General features: G+C 36.1%; 3 protein-coding genes across 7 annotated transcripts in view; 1 reads left to right on the top strand and 2 right to left on the bottom strand.

Moving 5' to 3' along the window:
- Nucleotides 1-280: 280 nt before the first annotated feature.
- On the bottom strand, nt 281-1,670 carry LOC110372933 (dehydrodolichyl diphosphate synthase complex subunit nus1). Its single transcript, XM_021329972.3, has 2 exons — nt 1,225-1,670; nt 281-887 (listed from the first exon to the last, which is right to left on the bottom strand). The coding sequence occupies exons 1-2, from the start codon at nt 1,523-1,525 to the stop codon at nt 424-426; spliced, it is 765 nt and encodes a 254-aa protein (XP_021185647.3). The 5' UTR covers nt 1,526-1,670; the 3' UTR covers nt 281-423.
- A 651-nt stretch (nt 1,671-2,321) lies between these two features.
- Nucleotides 2,322-4,666, top strand: LOC110373129 (ubiquitin-like FUBI-ribosomal protein eS30 fusion protein). 2 transcript variants are annotated; one of them, XM_021330308.3, is made up of 5 exons: nt 2,322-2,402; nt 2,606-2,690; nt 2,949-3,114; nt 3,637-3,730; nt 4,561-4,666. In XM_021330308.3, the coding sequence occupies exons 2-5, from the start codon at nt 2,616-2,618 to the stop codon at nt 4,616-4,618; spliced, it is 393 nt and encodes a 130-aa protein (XP_021185983.1). In that variant the 5' UTR covers nt 2,322-2,402; nt 2,606-2,615; the 3' UTR covers nt 4,619-4,666. The 2 variants fall into 2 exon arrangements, with proteins under 2 accessions (XP_021185983.1, XP_021185991.1); XM_021330316.3 differs by lacking the exon at nt 2,322-2,402 and adding an exon at nt 2,405-2,475.
- A 1,127-nt stretch (nt 4,667-5,793) lies between these two features.
- Nucleotides 5,794-21,003, bottom strand: part of LOC110371940 (monocarboxylate transporter 3) — a 36,514-nt gene continuing 21,304 nt past the window's right edge. For all 4 annotated transcript variants that reach the window (XM_064035432.1, XM_064035430.1, XM_064035431.1 and 1 more), the window contains exons 3-9: nt 19,982-20,107; nt 10,918-11,006; nt 10,552-10,667; nt 9,856-10,041; nt 8,625-9,662; nt 8,185-8,310; nt 5,794-7,772 (exon numbers count right to left, since the gene is read on the bottom strand). In XM_064035432.1, coding sequence (XP_063891502.1) covers nt 7,582-7,772; nt 8,185-8,310; nt 8,625-9,662; nt 9,856-10,041; nt 10,552-10,667; nt 10,918-11,006; nt 19,982-20,107 — 1,872 coding nt within the window. In that variant the 3' untranslated portion in view covers nt 5,794-7,581. The remainder of the gene's footprint in view (nt 7,773-8,184; nt 8,311-8,624; nt 9,663-9,855; nt 10,042-10,551; nt 10,668-10,917; nt 11,007-19,981; nt 20,108-21,003) is intronic.

Here is a 21,003-nt window from a genome sequence, read left to right as displayed (position 1 = left end):
TATTAGAATAAAACACCATATTTGTTCAAGTTTACATATTTATTTTAATTTAAAAATTATAAATATACTGTTCATATGAATTTCTATAGGTTTATTGCTCACTGTTTGTATTGAAGTACAGCCTAAATTCTATATAAAATTTATACATTTCCAATGACAACATGGTATAGCTTGGTATCAATTTATTATTCATGTCAATAAAGGTACATTTAATTTATTTATACAAATAATGTAATAGGCCTTGGCTCATGATTAAAATGTTAGTTAATGCACTGATCATTAATGTTATCTAGTAATAAAATAATGTATCTGATATTTAAATAAAGCACCTATTTACACATTCACTCCTGATGGTTACCAATGGATAATGCCCGTATAAATATTCAATTAATCTTAGGCCTACCGTTGAGGCTAACCCCAATCTCACTTACCAAATCTTTGATCACATTTATTGTATCTGTACAATGCACCTATATAATTCTCAATACTTACACTATGGTCTATGGAAAGTTGTATAAACTCTGAGAGTCTTATTTGCCATGGCAATAACCCATGGGTACAACATAGAGGACCAGTATATAAAACTAATTCTGGATCAGGAATGGAAGGGTACATTAGTTTAAGGGCATTGTCTAATTCTTGTGCTGTATATTCCTTAGATTCTCTACTACATTTAACTCTATCTGCTGCAATCTCACGTATACATTGTGTAACAGTGGGCTTGCCATCTTTGCTATTAAATATATTTATGTACACAGTGTGGGCTTGCATCCCATTTGTGTAGCCATTCAAGTCAGGCTTTTTGTACCACTTTATGCAACCTGGCACACCCTTTTTATTCTTTTCTACTTCAAGAAATAGTTTTTCTTCATTTTCTTTTAATTCTCCTGAAAACAATAGATTCTGATTAGAATAACAGTTGTAGCTAAACTCATTATGTTTCATACAATAAATTAACAAGTAGATATTTCATCATTCTTATCTAAATCAATGCATCATCCCTATCTTGCTTGAAATCTACAAAAGATGTTTAAAGCTATTGTGAACTAAATTCATAATTTATTGGTCAAAAATGCAAATAAAACATTGCAGTATTTTTGTTTTAGGAATATAAAATTTGTATAGCTATGTAAAATAATATAATCAGTAGGTAATAGAATACATTGAGTGTGACATGAGGTTCTTAGTGATTTCATACTAATGAGAACTAAAAGAATACTTTACCCGTTATATCATAGAAGCTCACGTATGATATCCCGGCTACCAGGCTCCAGATAACCATGCGAGCAAGCGTACTGAAGGAGTGTTCCTCGGTGTCTGTCAGGATCACTAAATGTTTGAGTTTCTTGGTAACTCTTGGCAAGTGTTCTAATATAACTTTTATATCACTCTTCGTCACCTCGTTTTGAGGTAAAATGCACTTTTTAACCCATAATCGGGAATAAACATTTTGAACAGCAACAAGTAAACTTATAACAAAATGCACTATTGTAAACAGAAACTGACGTAGCAGCTGCGACAGCATGATAAAGATTTAACAGGGTAGCGTTGAAATTTGGTGGTGTCAATATATTTTATTTAACCATTTTTCGGTATATGAAATCACAGAATCGGACAGATCACATCACACGGCACAGTCAGCCGCTTTTTTCAGACAGCCAATCACGAGCTATAGAGTGGACAGACCGCTTGCCAACGTTTAGAAACCAATGTTTTATTTATTTCGCTTCCCACCCCAGCACCAAAGAAACTACTAAGGCGCTAAGGAAAGCTGTTCAATATGTAAATCACGTAAACCAAAAGTCTCAACCAAAATACCATTGCATTGCATGTATGTAAAATAGTATATGCAATGTATTAGTTTTAAGTTGTATATATAAGTTTATTTTTAATTTTTAAAATTAATGTAAATATTATGTAAATATTATAAAATAAAGAATGAATTTCACTTATTAAAAAAAAATACCATTTACATCTTGGAAGTTAAGAGTAAGTAAGAAAAAGGCCTAGACAAAAAAAAATCACGTTTGTGGTAATTTTAAAATATCGTCAGCGAAAAATAATTAAGTAGTATTAGTACAAATGGTATGGTATCGTGCTTGCATAGTAATATTTAATTTTAGCATTATTTCGTTTTGGTTTATGCCATGAATTTATAAGATACTTTATTTTAAGTTTATGTTAATGATTAAATAACTCTGTAATAGTTTTTAAAATGTTTCGTCTATTTATGCAGGCAGTTTGATAGCTGATTTTAAAGAACTAGTGAATGGATATTTATAAGGAAACCGACTCACAGATTAAAAAAGCATAGTAGTGTAGATTGTCAAACGTCAATTCAATGTGCTTCCTTTTCCGTCCACCATCTTTGTTTCTTTCGCTTGTCAGACTTGGCTGATAAGGTTAGTATTTCCCACGATTCCACATTTTTTGATTTAGTTTTGTGATTTTCTGGACAAAAAAAGGGTTTTGAGTGTTAGTAAATGTGATTTTATACGATAAAAAATCTTACTATGTGTTAAATCTGTTGTATTCGTCTACACAAGCGAAGAGTTTGTTATCGTGCTCCCTGACCACGCCGTTGAATATTACGTTTCCATTTCAGAGGCCTCAAAATGCAGTTGCACATCAGAGGACAGTCGACGCACGTCTTAGACGTCAATGGAGAGGAGACCATTGGTCAAATCAAGGTAATTTATATTTTTTAGTTACCTTAAAACATGACCGTATGACGATCAAGTTGTGGAATCTCTATTGTTCCCTAGCACATATTTCTGTTTATCTTTTTAGTAATAAGAAACCTAAATTTATATTACGACGCAATAAATATTCCTGACAATCACTAAAAAACTTAAAAAGTACTATCTTGAACTTCTGTTTATAGGTTATGTTGCCCCAACTGGAATGATGCATTGTCCCAACTTACGGAAATGACTCATTGCTTTCAGGAGCGTATCCTCGCCCTTGCTGAGGTCGGTGCCGAGGAGGTGACCCTGTCCCTGTGCGGTGCCCCCGTGGAAGACTCCTGCCTGGTGTCAGAGCTCTCCTCCAATGAACTGGACCTGACCATCCCACTGCTCGGTGGTAAAGTGCACGGATCCTTGGCTCGTGCCGGTGAGTCTATCTCCTATATGACTTTTTATTTCTTTGTATGTTCTTATTTTTTTGTAGTTTTACCTTTTTTAGGGGACTACAACAATCTTCATAAATGTTACATTTGGTGCAGCGAACGTTGTACATACACACTTACTCACATTTTCTTCAAGAATGCATAGCAAATAAATTCATGTTTGAATTGCTAATAGTGTACGAAAATCTGGCAATAAGAACATTTTTATGGAAAACCTTGCAATAAGAATGTTTTTATTTACTTCAGTTATTACACATTTGATGGAACGATAATTTCATAACTTGTGCAATGTTGTTGAGCTACGATAACTAGATACCTTTTTGTTATCCTAAATATGTTGCACTGAAGTGTAATACATACTTGGAAGAGGCAGTAAATTGAATTTTATATGGGCCATTTAAATGAGAAATTAATTTGGAAAAAGGGTACTTTTTTATTCTACATTTTATTCTTTTAGACTTCTCCAAATGCTTTCATTTATCATAATTTTTTATTTTATCTTTCAGGTAAGGTCAAAGGCCAGACCCCCAAGGTTGAGAAGCAACAAAAGAAGAAGAAGAAGACTGGCCGTGCTAAGCGTAGGATCCAGTACAACAGACGGTAAATATCAACTTAATCTGTGTTTTATTGGTAACTAGCTTTCGCCCGCGGTTTCCCCCGCGTCCCGTAGCCGGATGGTGACAAAAACTTCCGTTCTCCTGGGTCTAAATTACCTCCCCTCTAATTTTCAGCCAAATTTGTCAAGCCGTTTTCATGTTATGTTGTGACAACGGAAAGCGGGTTTCATTTTTATATATATAGGTGACCCAAGAATGAAATTTCTAAATTGCAGTTATGATTGCCCTCAAGTTTATCCACACAAAGAAATCAATAATTATTCATGTATAAATATTCCATAACACTTGACTCTTATCAATGACATCACATCATAATCATGTGTGCTTCACATGCACAAACTGTTTAAGTATTTTCCATACACATAATGACTTTTATTGAACTCATAATGCTTACATTGTGTTTGGAAGGGATACTTCAAAGTGTTAAAAAAAAACTAGCTTTTGCCAGCAGTTTCACCTCCCATGGGTATTCTATCCTCCAAGATAAAACATAGAGTGAAATGGGCTGATAAAACTGAAATAACTGATCAAATTGGTCAAGTGGTTTCTGAGATTACTGCATTCAAGCAATCAAATTCTTTGGCTGCATAATATAAATACCTGTAGATGTGATTGTATTCATGTCGATGACATGTCTTATAGTGAGATTACACTTTGTAAGCCCAATATGCCGCCACAGCGAGAGCACGGCCGGATGCGGTCACAAGGTCCTCCCGCGAGCAAGTTGGACACATCCAGGGCACATTGGATTGTAGTGTATTGCTCAGTGATTGTATTTAAAAGATATTTAACAAGTTTCATCATCTTTGCCAGATTCGTGAATGTTGTGCAGACCTTCGGCCGCAGACGTGGACCCAACTCCAACTCTTAGGTTTATGTTTTGTAAATAAAATGCAAATATAACATCTTTTTGCGCCAATGTATTGTTTTATTCGCTTCATATGTATTTTATAGTATATTATATATATTATATTCCTTAAAGCAATCTCCATTTTTTTTTCAAATAAATGGCCGATAAACAAGAAATTATTGTCTTGGGCCTTGGGTTTTAACTTTGACTTTTTGACTTAAGTACTTGTACTCCCCGCTTCCTTAAATTGCCCCGTTAGTCTAGCTGTTGCAAGTGCGCCTGCTTAGCACGAGGTCTCGGGTTCGATTCTCGAGTCGGGCCGAAATCTCTTTGTGTGTTTTAGACGACTCACAAAGAAGCCCGGAGCCTGGAAGTTTGTGATTGATACACCCGTGCATCGGAGAGCACGAAAATGTCGGTCCTGCGCCTAATCTCTCTCCGGTCGTGTCAGATTGCCATCCCATCGGATTATAATAGTGAAGAAATAGTGAGTGCCCCTGTGTCTGTCTGCGCAAATGCTTGTGCACCATAACATGGCTAATAAGGCTTGGCTAATCTCCTTACATGAAAACAGCCGCCGTGGCCAATAATCGGCTAGGAGAACATCAACATTATACTTATGTTCCCCCCCCTTTATACATATACATACTTCTTTCGTTTGTTCGGTGTACGACAGATTCTGGATTGGACTAATTTCTTATGTGTTCTTGTATAGTTCCTTATGTACTCCCCTTATATACTTTCTTATGTACGCCTATGTAATCCCCTTATGAATATAAATAAATAATGTCCCTTATGTGCTTATGTACTCCTAGAATGCAATCCCTTATCTTTACTAATTTGTAAACTCCCTTATGTACTCCCCTTATGTTCTCGCCTTATGTACTCCCCTTATGTACACCGGCTGGCCAGCCGGCCGGCATCGATAACTGCGCGTGCGGTGTAAAAACCAAAAAACACCTGTGAATACGACTAAAAGTGTTGTGATGTGGTGATCCCGGTGTTCCTGTCATCCTGTAAGTACCTACATGATAATTCATTCATAAAAACTCACAGCCTATTTCAATGAAGGCGTTCCCCCTTGATTCTGATTATTTCTGATATTTTGCTGGACGCCAAACTCAATCATATGTGTGGTACTTGTGCTGCCACGATTCGCAAGGATTATACCTATACAGTCAAATAAAACCAATATGTTTATTTGGCAAATATCATGTATTTCAAAAGGGCCAAGGAAGATTGTATGATTGTTTACACACTTATCATCACAAAACGGTTAAACAAGAGACATATTATTTTTCCATCGACAATTTGTACGTTAAATTGTCATGATGAACGGCAAGACAATAGTCAAGCGTGCTCCAGGATCATTCCATAAATAATTTTACACTATGATATGGCACTGTGGCATCGACAAACATATTAAACAAATAAAAAAAAATCATAGTCACTATCAAAAAGTAACAAATTCTCAACAAATAAATTATATTGTACTTTTGTACCTAAAGGAGTAACTACTCAAAATCTTTGTCTAAAAATATTATAAACTGTCTTTATTTTAATCTGCATTTTAAGGTACAAAAAGATAGCTATTCAAAGAGTTAAGTATCTTTAAAAGGAATAAAAATGGTTAGTGGCAACATTTTTTTATGATCAAATGATTTACGATTCGAAAGTGAATGACTATGATTTCTTAATTAGGTAAGTAAACAATTTAAGCATATATACGCTATTAGACCACAGCCACAGTAATAGTCCTTAAACTAAATTAAATATGTTAGTAACACATATTACTAACTACGTCCTACAATAATTGCATTACCACTTTATTTACAATATAACTTCTGCTATAACAACGACTACGTTTAACATTTGAGTTCAATTTATTTACGTAACATGAATATGTTCATAATAAAATATAATTCATTCAAAGGCACGATTGTTAAGAAAATTTACTCGTTATTCACATATTTAAAATTGATAATAAATTCATTTAGCATGATATGCATTAGGTAGATAATAAAATCGAAGTACTCTTTAGTAGTCTTATATTATGCACCACTTTAAGTAAGTATGAACTAGGCACACAATGCTATCTAACGTTAAATGTAACACTATAATTTAAAGTACATTTTGGCTTCAGATCTCTCTAAGGGCCCTAATTGGGACGAAAACACGAAACTATAATAATATTTCGAGTCTTTGTACTTTTAAAACCTCTAAACCTATTTTAAATGCATTTATCTGACTTAATCAAATCATTGCAAAAGTAACCAACTCTTGCAGTTTTGTTAAAGATTTAAGGAATGGTCAAATTGTAGTGAGATTTTAGAAAATGAAAGATGTATCCAAATCATAAGATCTAGCGATAGCGATTTTAATATGTGAGGACCAATAATAGCTCTTTTCATTCAGACAAACTAATTATGAAGGCAAGGTTAATAATTTTGGTGAATTTGAATACGTAGTCTTATCGACTAGAGCGCAATTTGGCCAATCCTTAACTATTGGGAATGTATCTAATTTATAATTTCGTATTCGAGGTACATGTTTAGGACTGTGTATATTAGTTTACAATAAAATTAAAATTACATGTAACTTGATCTCTCCACGCTGACTGATAAATCTAACATAAACCTAGGTACATTTTGTAAATAAATGTAGATTTAAAAAATCCAAGTCTTACAAAAACAATTATATAGAATTTCCATATTCATGAACGAATGTGCCAAGGTAATGTTAAACCATTACGTTGGCAGTGTGTGCAGTCACTTACGTATAAGGTCATTCATGAATACGGGAATAAGGCTGGTATTCAAACTATGCAGTGGCATAATTTGTTATTCATCACACGCATTAGTGCACTCATCCTTCGGCAGATGGTATAATGCCAGCTCAGAGGTGCGTTTCGTTTTACGCACTCTTTCCGCAGTTGGAAAACTGCGTTCACTATTTTTGGCACCAATGTGTAGTCGGCAATGTCCTTACACTTTATTGACTAAACTCAATGGGCTGTCGCTTGTGCTTAGTGACGCCTTCGTCTTAGCTTCCGCGCGGTTTTTCTCCCAATTGTTGATCCTCCTGATAGGGTAGCACATCACCGCTGATAATAATATGAATCCTCCCGATACGTAGAATGAAACATCGTAGCTTTCGGTGGCGTCGTATAGCATTCCTGTGAAAGGAAATAAAAACAGTTCAGTAAAATACACAGTAATTAAAACTCAAGGAACTGATAGTTGAATTATTGAGAACTGTAATAAAAAGGTAGCCTCGTGTATTTTTAAATTGTCATTGCTTATGTGTCGTAATTTTTATTACCATGCGGGTGTGCTGAGGTCAACTGAGGTGTATAAGAGCACTTTCAAACTAGCGGACCTTCTGGTCTGGTTATATACCTCTAGTTATAACAATATGACAACTGAAACTGCGCGAAATGTTTTCTTCCTGCCACGCTGAATGAATCCGGTAAAACCCATCGACAAAATAGGCTACTAAATAAGTTACTACTTGGTATTATCAAGTTAACTATCTTTGAATAGTTATATATCTTTCTTATGTGAGTTAATCACAAAACATCATCTCACCTGCAATAGGAGCCCCGATTAAAGCACCGATGCCTTGGAAGAGAAGGAACAGGCCATAACAGTTGGTTAGCCGCTCCAGACCGAGGTATTCCACCACCACGATCGAACGGAGCGCGGCAAAGCAAGCTGTAAGAAATAATATGTAAAATTAGCTTATCTTTACAATTAGTCAATCTATACAAATATTATATAGCTGAAGAGTTTGTTTGTGTGAACGCTGTAATCTCAAGAACTACAGGTCCGATTTGAAAAAATCTTTTAGCGTTTGATAGCCCATTTAACGAGAAAGACTATAGGTTGCTTTTTTTGTCCGGGTTCGTGCAGAGGTTTCCAATTCCAGGTGGGATGCGGGTGAATCCACTGGCAGAAACTAGTAAATTATAATAATAATCTTTGTGCTTTAATCACTTAGGTATTGAATTAAACAACAACCAACTCACCAACTGAAAAGCCGAACAGGACACAGTATAAGAACTGGTAGTACGGAGAAAAGCTGATATTGCTCATCATGGTGCTGATACCACCCACGGTGAGTGCGATGTTCGTCACCAACAACGGAGATACTTTCGGCATCGAAGAAACCAATCCACACAACACACGCCCAATTATATTAGCTATTCCTATAGAGGCCACTAGCCAATCAATCAAGTCGTTTTCCATGGCCCCACTTTTGTAAGCTCTGTTTTGCACGTACATAAACGGCACGAAGAACCCAAGCATTGTGAAAAATCCACTGATAGCCAGAATATTGAAGGTCAAAGATTTAAATAGGCTGAAGTCTAGTAAAGTGGCTAAAGCTCTTCGCACTGCCACGGGACACATGCGGCATCTGCCCTTGCTGTCTTTGGGGTCTTCGGGAGGAGGAATATGCGTCACCGCCAAGTGATAGCCAAGAGATGTTCGAGACGTGTACTGCGGCAGCCTTGCTAAACTTGCTCCGAAGAAAATATCCTCTCGATTCAAAGGTCTGGCAGCCAAGTCAACAGTTGACGACTGTCGTCGCTGCGAGTGGTAGTCTTGTTGCGATATTACCCTAAGAACCGATCCGATCAAGGGTTGCTTTGCTTGCTTCTCAGGGGTGGTGCTAGAGTCTTCTTGTTCGTCTTTCTCGGAGACTGTTGCGTATGCGGGTTTGGCTCCAAGGTTAGTTTTGATTGCACTCGCTGTGGCGGAAGATCGGCGTTGAGCATTGATGACAGTAGTGCTTCCACGGAAGACCTCCTCGGCTGTTGGATAGCGAGTGTTGTTTGGCACTCCCATCCAGGTGTGGGGAGTAGCTCTGGTAGCGAACTTCATATCGTGCGGCATTCTGATGCCTGCATCCAGTCTGCCTTGAAGTTTCATCATGTCTTTGACTTTTTCAACTTCGGCTCTACGTTCGTCTTCCTTGTCCCCGCTTGATTCTTCCTCCACTACTACTGTGATCGGTTTTATCGGTCTGAATGTTGATCCAAAAATTATGCAAGACAGCATCATACCTGAAAGAAAATATGAAATTAGGGCAAATGTTTCAATAGTTACATATGTACCTGTATATAGTTTTAGAAAAGTTTTGAAATAATGTTATAGTAGTTTTTATATAAAATGTTTCTGCATTAACGGCACATCCTTCTTTTGTTTGATGGGTCGCGAATATTTCTATATTATGATCAATATTCAAATGTTACTTACCAGCTTGAAACAGAATAGTGACCCTCCATCCGAATTTGTTGATAAGTATGGCAGTGATTGGTGACATCACGAAGGTGCCGACTCCAGAGCCACAGAGAGCGATGCCCGTCGCTAGAGCGCGCCATTTCTCGAAGTAGAACCCAACAGTCAACACTGCTGGCATGAATATCAAGCATACTCCAAAACCTGGAAAAAGGTTTTTATATTAATACAAAATCTACACAGAAGTTTATAATTTTTCTGAAATCAAGTTGAAAATCTAAATATATAAAACTCAAAGGTGACTGACTGACTGACTGACTGACATAGTGATCTATCAACGCACAGCTGAAACCACTGGACGGATCGGGCTGAAATTTGGCATGCAGGTAGATGTTATGACGTAGGCATCCGCTAAGAAAGGATTTTGATCAATTCTACCCCCAAGGGAATAAAATAGGGGATGAAAGTTTGTATGAAACTTGCCCACGCAGACGAAGTTGCGGGCAACAGCTAGTTGTTAATAAAGTTTTTTACAGAGTAAGATTGCCCATTAACTCGTCTAATATCCCCACTTCAGCAGTTAGAATGAAGGCAACTACTTGTAGGAAGGTTCGCTATTTTTTATTTTATGAAGTTATATATTTCATGTTTGGCTGAAGCTGTAACTAATGGCCACTATAAATATTTTTTCTATACATATGTATATTATCTTACCTCCAATAAGTCCATATGTAATGTAAAGGTAGAGAGGGCTAGTGGCATAGTAGGAGATGGCAAATCCGATGAACGCAATCACACTGCCGGAGATTGACACCTTGCGGAATCCATACCTGGAGGTAAATAATAATAGTTATTATAAAGAATAAATAAGGAATTAATTGCTCAGTTTTAATTTTATACAATAATGTATGAATTTTCAGACTATCTGATGGATGTCACCACAATCTTTTTTGATGGCTGAATCCAATTCAATTGTTTTCTGACTCAGACTGTTGGGATTAACGATTGAGATGATTGGAGGGTTGTACCTACGCAAAGCTTAGGTGGAGATAAGTTATTCAAGCAAAGATCTACACTTACTTGTTCGCTAAGGCTGATGCTATGGGGCCCAGAAGAAGATAGAAGCCGGCTAGCAGAGACACTATAGGCGCCACTTGACTCTCAGTAGCCTGAAAAGGAAAAGAATATTATGGTGAGGACATTTAAAACTATGATATTTAAAACTATGTATGTTCATCTATAGGGGTTTGAAGATTGAAGTTTATGTTTCTCTAATACTATGTATTTTCAACTAGGAACTGTTATCCTCTATCTAGGTAAAAACTGCGGGATGATCCCGAGAGCGAAGAAGGCTAAATACCTTAGAAAAGTCATAGAACAATAGAATTGAACATATTTCTGTCTCAATGAACTCTGTCCTTGACACAAATGGCACAGATGAAGTTGGCACGCTATAGGAAAACAGACTCGCGTAAAATAGTTCGAGTAGACGAACCGATAAACTTAAGGATAGCTCATAATGGCAAACAAATAATATCTATTCGCTGCAAAATTCCTCACTTGACGCACCTGCAAGTTGCTCAAAAGTAATTACAATTAGCAACCCGTTTACCGTTAATATGCAAATGCTTAGTACATGTACGTCAGTCGGCGTCAGTTCAGGAAGTCTCAGCTAAGGATATCGTCGGCGAATAACTGCGAATTCCCACGTCTCAAGGCGGCCTACTCTTGGAAGATACCGATCGCAAAAAAACGACATCATACTAGTGTCCACTGTCCATTGATTAGCAGGTTGCCACTTCAATTGCACATTACCGTATAAAGTTGTCAATGTGAAACGAGTTTTGCTTTCAAGTCGTTACAATTCAATGATGCTTGCGATGTGGAAGTGTATTTACTTCCCGTGGTATAAGTTTCCGTTGTCAATGTACTCGTGTGGCCCAGTGGCCTTGTTGCGTCGACAGACAGGTGACAGACGGATTTACGCTTTGCAGATTGCGATTATACAGATTTAATTGGAGTGACATTCATTAGAGCAGATTTTTTTGTAGCATTTGTCGCATTCGCATCGCATTTCGAGGTCACTTACATATAGGTGTACTTTGTGGGATAGCACGAAATAAATGACTGTCAACTTGATCGCTCACTTGGGGACATCAAGCTTTGCGTTCTCAGGTCTGCCAATTGAAGGGTAACTAAACTCTTAATATCGAGATCTTACGAAGAGCTCAGCCTGGTATTTAGTTCCATTTGTATTAAAAATGAATATGGCTTAATTTACACTAGGAAAGCACGATAATACTTTTGGTCCTTAAAAGTAATAACTATTGATAGTTTTTGTCTGACTACTAAGAAGTTTACAAAACTGTAACTCGCCTTGAAACATGAACCCTCTACCCAATTAATATTTTCGCTCATGTGACCATATTTATGGGTTAATACTTAGGAATGCTACCGTATAACAGTATTAGACATTTGGAAACCAGTTCCATCCAGTTGACCCCAGACCTATCAAGTCTTGCAAATCGCAAAGTCATTCATAATTATTTAGTTTTTTTTTTTAATCCAGACACGTTTCAAAAATATGTAATCAAATTAAATTACAGGTGATTACAGAACGGGTTGTCGTCACCGCGTATCTTTAACAGACTTCTCAAAAAGGAGGAGGCTCTCAATATGGATTTATTTGTATGTTTTTTCCCAATAACATTTCCAATGTTCACCTTCGCAGAAGACAAATTAATGAAACAAAACTTGGAATTCCCAAAGGTTTAAAAACCCTTCATTAAAAAGATTGGCATTTTCGCAGGCGCCCAGACGTATCTCATCTGCTGACCTAACGGTACAAGAAGCAAATTCATTTGTTAACATGTCGTTAAATGTTAAACCTAACATAAGTACCGTAGGCTCGGCGTTAGGCGTAGCTAGTCTAGGCACGTTCACCTGACCGCCTGAAGACTATGTGTGGTCCTATTTACTTAAGCAAGATGCATAGACTGTTTCTCAGGCGTGAGACGCTGGTTGTTAGCATAACGGCATCAGGCTTATGTAATAGATATTGAATTTCAATGAGGCCCTTAGTACAGAGGGCATTGTGTGCCGCGTAAGTAGTTGTATCTTTGAAAGTACACTGCTACTGTTACACAATAGTATAAAAGGGTGTATTTGCAATAATTATGTCCTGCAAAAATGCCTTTCAATTCTAGAGCCTTACTGCTAGAGCCTGAAGCCTCTATAATCTGTACGTACCTACTACCTAATATAATAAATGCGCTAATCTCGGGTACTCTGGTCCGATGTGAAAAATTCTTTCAACCCTGATAAAACCACTGGCCTTGTCTTTTGACAAGCCTAATTTGATTATCCAAATGACCAACTAGCAAATACTGTTACTTGAACGAGTTTCATTACTTACTTAGCTAGAAGATTTGCGGACAAAAATGTTGCTGGCTTGGACAGTGCATTCATTAAGAGCGTGTACGTCAACAGCGCGCCATTTGGCCTAAAATGGTACTTTTCAAACCACTGTTTCTCAGTAACTACTTATCCTATAACTATGTTATTTTTTAATAAAGCAAGGTAATTTCACTGTCTATATAGTTAATTGAACATAAATTTCAATTTGTGTAGTTTAAATACTTAAAACCCCTATAACGTAACAGATGTTTTATAAAATTCCCGTTCAGCGTCTATTTCGAAGCTTAAATTCATGTGAAAACAGTGGCAAATCTAATCATAATTATTTTTTTACTCATAGACGAAATCCCCATGCTTATAGTTAGTTGAAAACATTTTTTGATTTAGGTCTCTATCTTTCAGAAAAAAATATTTTAACAATGTGAAAAATTGTGAATTTCAAATGCTTTTTTTACCTATCTATCTTACTTAATTTAATATAACAATTATTTACTATAGTAATATAACTCTTTCTTTAAAACATAAACTTTATATTATAATTTAATCTCTCGTTTTTATTTTTTTATAAATTATTTAAAAACTACTATAAAACGCTGCACGCGAGTCAACTCAAACCAGACCGCCGCAAGGCTTCACAGAGAGAGGACGTGTCGCTCCGTCACATCGCGTAGGGTGAATAACCTCTGCCGTGGATACCAAGAATAGAGTACATTTCAAGCGCGACCAACAAATCTTGATACATTACTATTTTATTTAAAGCTCAATTTTGAAGCATATTTTTTTATCGATTGAGTTGAAATTTTGTTTGAATGTTCAGTTTTAATGACAATGTATGATTCTATATCCAATATGGCGGTATACCATACGATGGAGAAAAAAATGTTTTTAATGCATTCCTACGATATGGGTATCAAATGAAAGGGCTATGAATAACTCGAAAAAAAATGTGTCGCGAGTCTAAATCCAATATGGCGGACTCCTTAGGCTAGAAATCACTTATTGCAGATGTCTGTTACCAATCGAGCTATAATTTTTTTTTTTCATTTTGGATGTACCCAAATTGACTGGAAGCCGACCCCAACATAGTTTGGGAAAAAGGCTCGGAGGAGGATGATTTGGATGTACCCAAATTTTGACTTTTGATCTCGAATAACTTTTGAAGCATATAGGATAGATAACTTAAAACTTTATTTGCAATGGTATACCCAAGCTCTTCACCAATATTTGGCTTTCCGGCAATTGTTGTTATTTGACCACAATTTTTCGGTCTGGATGGACTGGACCATTCATATAAACAATCAATTTTTCAAATCGGTCCAGGCGTCTTTGGGAAATCGAGAACAATCAAATTGAGAACAATCACAAAACAATCTAATTGAAACCTCCTCCTTTCTTTTTTTTAAATCGGTTAAAATACAGAAACTCTTAACATTGTCATTAATCATCAATCGACTATTTAGTGCTGTTGAAAATTGTATGTAATATACAGAAAATCCTCAAAACCAAGGTTTTCATAGGTGCCCGATTTTTTTGCAAAAGAGTGTAAGTATTAACGACTTATTTTCATGCTTTTATATTTTAGACATCCATAGACTTACACTATTTTCCCGCTATTAACTATTTACTAAATAATATATTTTTTGTTCTACCAATTTCACTCGAAAGGATCAAAATGGTTTGTGTGACTATACGTGAAGTATGATAGGCACGCACACAGCCGCGACGCTAGTCTGCGCGGTTTTTTGCGTTGTATTACCTAAAGTTGACATCGCGCGCCGAGCGTACACGCTCTTAACATAACTAGTTATTTTTGTTTACTGATTTGTTTGTTCGTCATTACTTCGTCACATAATTAATATGAACTGAGTAAGAACTATTTTATGCCACAATATTATTGACATTGTGCAGAAAAACATGTTATTGTTTGTTTACTGTTTACGTTATCTCAGATGAAAACATTTTAACGATCGATTATAATTTGCAAGATCGTTAATCGTCATAGTTCGGTCGAAAACAAAAACATTCTACTACTGCAACAAATAGGCCAAGAATAAAAATAGTTTCTAAACTAGTTACTAGAAAACTCATCCAGTGGGAAAGTTGCCAATGATGTAATAAAGGAACAAAAATATTCAGAAAAAGCATTAGGTACCACGGAAAGAGTTATTCCCAATTTGTCATTAGTACCGATTGGTCACCAACTATTTTTTCCATACACCAAAAATCCCAATTGGTCATTCGAGCAAAATAAATAATTTAATATTTAAATTTTGAGTTCCGATTCGTCACCCGCATAAAATTTCACGTATCAGAGTACCGTCAGAAATAAAAGTGTTAGAAGAAATTTTAAATGAAAAACTTCGATGTAGGTAAAGGTATAGCTCTCATATAAATATAATAAAATTTACCTACATTAAAACACAGGTCAGGACAACTTGGGTATTTTATAAACCCGAAAATGTGACTCGACACTTTTTGTGCCGGTAACAAAAGTACCAGGGGCCCATAACTAGCAAAGAGATTGTATACATAAAAATGATGAATGATGGTGTAAATTGGTATGTTTATCTACAATTAGGAAAAAAACGTAAAATCCTGACACTCTTGACTGCTATACTCCTGTAAGTTATGCGGTCCTAGTACACGGTGGGCAGTTCCATGGACACTCGTTGATTGGTATATTACTCATCTGATTTATGCGATCCTGGTATTTTGGTTTTGGCCGTGCGGTGTGTGACGCCGTTGAAATCGCGATTTTATTAATAGCGTCTTGCCATATTCGGAAAAAACATAACCAAAATAAATATAAAAAAAAACATATTACAATATTGTAAAGCTTATCTTGTTGACAGTACTTTTTACAAATTAAAGTACTGATGACCAATTGGGACTAAGCAAAATAAAATATTTTATTGAATGACCAACTGGGACACGTTTTTTATGGATGCCAAATCATGCGAATCGGGCATAACTCCACGGAAACGATTGAAACTTTATTTTGAACTGCGATGGTAGAAACTACGGCCAACAGAAAAGTAATATAATGTACCTATAATTTATAATTTTTTCTGATATTTACGATTAGTTCCGTCTATCTTCCGGATAACATTAAAAACACAGTTACCAAGGAAATTCTAATAAAACTTTTAACTGCCAACAGCTGCACAACAAACAATCGATTACAATTAGGTTATCGATAAAAGGGAACTCGATTCAGTTACGGCGGATAACTCCATTTACGTATTAATATCGGATATATTCAGGGCTAGTTACAAACTCGTTCGTAATTGGCCAAGGTAAAAACTATCAAGTCTTCGAGAGTCCATATTTAGTAAAATTATAAAGTTTCTAGCAATCAGCGTGGATGTGATATGATTAGTTGGACTTCTTTGCCGCTCAATTTCTCTTTAACTATTTTCGTCTAAGCGTATTTATATTTATTTCTAAGTGAGTATTTCCGCTGCTATTTTAATTATTTGATTTATCCCGCAGCATAGTTTATATCAAAACGATTTCTTACTTTGTATATCGTTTCCTAGCCAAATCATTATGGGAATTCTCTTAACAAGTTCATATCGGAATTTGACGCCGTCCAAAAGCTTAATTTGGTAATTTTTGGTCTACATCAGGTTTGGCTTATGATTATTGGTAATTATTAATATAGTTAGCCAGGTATCAGGTACTTAACGCACTAATATGTGCTTACTCCATAGCGTTTACGCACTGCAATATTACATAGCCTGCATAATTGGACATTCCTTCAACAACATCTGCAATATTGAACTTTATCCCAATTGAAATAGGGATGATAGTTCCCAGTTAGTAAACAAACGCAAAATGTTTTTGTTTTTGTAACTGTAAGTCTGTTGACAGCTTGCATACTTGACCCTGCTTACTATTAGCAATGCTAATGGTCATGTCTATATGACCAGGAAATGTTAGCCTTTTCTATATGTTGCGAACATTAGGACACATTTTATGGTAATATTACCATATAGGAATAATAATTCATTAACTAAATGGCTACATATTTTCAACATTTGATAAAACATGCTCGACTAACCAATTAATATGTTTTTGTTAGCCACAGTTTCCTCATTTGAAACTGTAACGTATTTTAAGCTACCTACAATATTTCGTAATAGGAACTTCAGGATTACAAAATACAGCTTAAAAATATTTTGTTTTGTTCAAAAACTTTGGCAGATGTCCAAACGGGTGCGTTCGAACATAGACACATCTATTTATTTTCATAGACGTTGCGTTATCAAATGAAGTTTACTTTTTACAAAAACAAAAACAGAACAGAACGATTGAAAAAAAATTGGAACATTTTGACCCGTCGCTTCTTCGTTTCGATTTGTAAGATGCTGATATTAATAAATCGATGCCCCCCAAAGGCTTGCTAATCGATATAACGCATTTCGATTTGATCCGAATCGTAACACATTAAAAATGCAACCTGTTTGGTTAAATGGCGTCTCGAGGCCGAGATCGTTCATTGGCCCCGCACTGTTATGTGGGAACTTTATGTACTTTAGCTTTGCAAGGGTTAGTGCACTGGCGATAGTAGAAAACGCTTAATAGAGTTGTAGTACTGGAATTGGTTGTTCATGCATCACGTGAGTGTACGCATGAGATTTATTTAAAAAAAAATGAAAGAGTACCACCAAAGATGTAATTTTTCAATAAATTCAGTCATGGTCAAATGGTCATAGGCTTTCCTTCTCCGTGTGAGAGGAGGCCTGTGCCTAGCAGTGGGACTATAAAAAGGCTGTAACAGAACTGAAAATTGGCTTTCGGGGTTTTGCTCAACTTTCTTTCATCTAATTTCCACAAGTCAAAGGAACGATTTTGTATCATCTATTACGACAATTTAGTTTATCAAGGAATCTTTTTCTAAAGTCCGGTTTTACCAAATCCTTCAATAGAGCCAACCCTACACTGCACCGGTCACGGCAAATTCCACAAACTGGCATCGATTTGACATCGAACTGGTGTAAATTGTGTAATTAATTGCCTTCAGACCGAGTGCGGGCTTCTGTGACGTTCACAACACGATAACATGATTTATTTACTAATGTCGGCTTTTAATATTGGCAATGTTTATACTGGCTAACAATTTTAAATAAAATGAGAAGTAAATATCGTTACAAGAAAGAGCAAATTACGTAAACTTGTAGAATTTCCAAGCGGCCGAATTGATTAGTACAAATGTGCAATAAAAACAGAATACCGTACACAAGTCGTGGAAACGCGTACAAGTTACATTCCCTCGTTGATTGAATGAGTGAACGAATGAATGGATCGTTGTGGCGCCATGGAACCTTGGCCTTAACATTATGATAATTTTATTGTTCAACACAACGTTTGAGGCGGTCAATCTGCGGTTCGCTGTAATCAAATGACTGTACTTTGTGGTGTCATTACAAATCAGAATTTTAGAGGCCTAATAGGTCTCCTTTTGGATAGGAATAGTATAACAGAAGCATATATAGTATAGCTTATATTATGTAAGCTATTTTTAATAAATGAATAGTCATAAACAAGTGAAAAGACTTCTGAAGACTTTTTTCCTCTCCAAAAGCGCGTTGTAGAAAGTGTTAACCACTTCAATATCGTTCACGGGAAATCCCAGGGTACCGTTTCAAAGTTGAGACAGAGAATCGTCTTTTTACAAATTCATAAAAACTCAATTTTTAAAATCTAGTTACGTCTTAGCACTTTTCTTTTGAGCTTTATCTAAATAAGCTGGATTATATTTTTTATATACTGTCTGCTTTATAAGTAGTTTTTATTCGGAGTGTAAATCTGAAGAGTTCAAAAGATTATCGTTTATTGATACGCCAGTCTGGCGCCAATGATAAATGCCACTCGATTCGGTGGCGACCCTAATTAAGCTTTAAAGTAAACTCGGAAAAAAAATTGGCAGTTTTTTTTATTCAGCACTTTATGATCAATCACTGTATTTTTTTTTACATAATAGCTTTGCAGTCAAACTTCACATTACTTTAGAACTTAAAAGACCTTTAAAATAAACCGTCTCACATGTGATATGAGCCTAAATGCGATTTCACACTCACTCGATAATCAGTATTCGTTTTCATAATGACCCACTTCAGGAGCCTACAACCTTGACGATTATTGAGCATGTAACTTTTGTACATTCTCATGAAACACTTCTTATACATTTGCTTGAAGACCCTACTCAAACATTATCACTGAAAACTTTGCATTGCATCAAAAGTTTTGAAAACTTTTAGACAATAACTAGAAAAAAACATCAATTATCTTCCAATCATCAGACAATCATAGAGGAAGGAAATTCTTGTCAAAGCAACAATGATGCGTGGGAGATTCAACTCCAACAGGATATGGTAGAACAACACCAGACATCTGGTAATACTAACACAGTTTAAAATGGTCTGACCAAATAAAAACGATCTTCGATTCTCGACGAGAATGTTGAACTGTTTGATAACACAAGGGATCTATTTTTTCTGGTCGCATTGTAAAGTCATAAAACGGAGGCGCGGCAGTGACGCAACACTTATGAACGGGTGTGGTTTAAAGATACAGAAATAGAAACACACGAGACATTCTGAAATAGTACCAATAAAATATTTTTTTGTTGTTTATTCAATCTTCCGCATATCGGAGCCAAATTGCTCTAGAAACTCATTAAAACGTGGTCGCAATTGTAAATTAAATGGAAGAAAAAACTTACATTGAATTCTGCTCTAATGGAAGGCAGAAGGGCTCCACCGGACAAGATAACACCATCGACCATGAAGTTGCAGCAAAAGGAGGCTATCATAACCACCCAACCCCATCCGCCATCTGGAGGTACCACCTGAAATCAAAAACATTCTTTAAAATGGAGAATTCAGAGATATAAATAATTGAAGACCTAGATATTTGTGTGAAGAAGTCAGAAGTCACGAAGTGTGAACAAGTTTTGGCAGAGTACAGTTTGCTTCAGTTTGGCTATCGACTCAGTTATCACCAACATAGCCTTAACCTGTACCTTAAATCAACCAAATTGGGGCCAGCTTCCAATAAGCTTATCAGTTGAGTACTAGTGTTTTACATGGAGCGACTCTTATAATTATGACCTCAACCCTGCTATTAGGGTAATACTAATAAGATTCCCCTTGTTAAAACTAGCTGCCAAACTTTCTGGCTTCCGACTGTATCAAACAGAGCCAATACCATGTAAGTTACTCGGTTAAAGTCTCACATTTTATTGGTATGTCAACCTCATCCATTTATTAAAATATTAGGAGCGATGTTTACTCAAGAACGAAAAGATACTTCACGCGTCTTCGTCAATGTGGGTCGTTTTGACGTCACTTTGGCCGGCGCCCGTAACGGTCACTTCGTCTGCATCAATGGTTAATAAGTTTGGCATCATAACTAGTTACAATTAATTCGGTCCTTAATTATATTTTGGCTGGAAATGGTTTTTGATATCATATTCACTTGGCGAGCTTGACAATGACCTCACAGAGGTACTATACTAACGTCGGAAGACTCGAAAGCAGGCAACAAGTTTCACAAAGTTTTTGAAAAAGAAATATACTTTTTAAAAGATTCGCTCAATTAAGAAAATCGTTCCCAGATGGGAGCTTGAATGTTGTTTACTTAAACATTTTCCTCGAAGCGTTACCAGTGTTGTCTCACCGATTACAGCCATTAACATAATGAATGAGCGATTCTTACGATAACTCCCAAGAACTGGAAAGTTCC

The sequence above is a fragment of the Helicoverpa armigera genome, chromosome 7, assembly GCF_030705265.1.
Source record: "Helicoverpa armigera isolate CAAS_96S chromosome 7, ASM3070526v1, whole genome shotgun sequence".
NCBI classification, from domain to species: Eukaryota; Metazoa; Arthropoda; class Insecta; order Lepidoptera; family Noctuidae; genus Helicoverpa; species Helicoverpa armigera.
The sequence above is the reverse complement of the archived record's forward strand: the minus strand, read 5'-3'. Positions and strand labels throughout refer to the sequence as shown.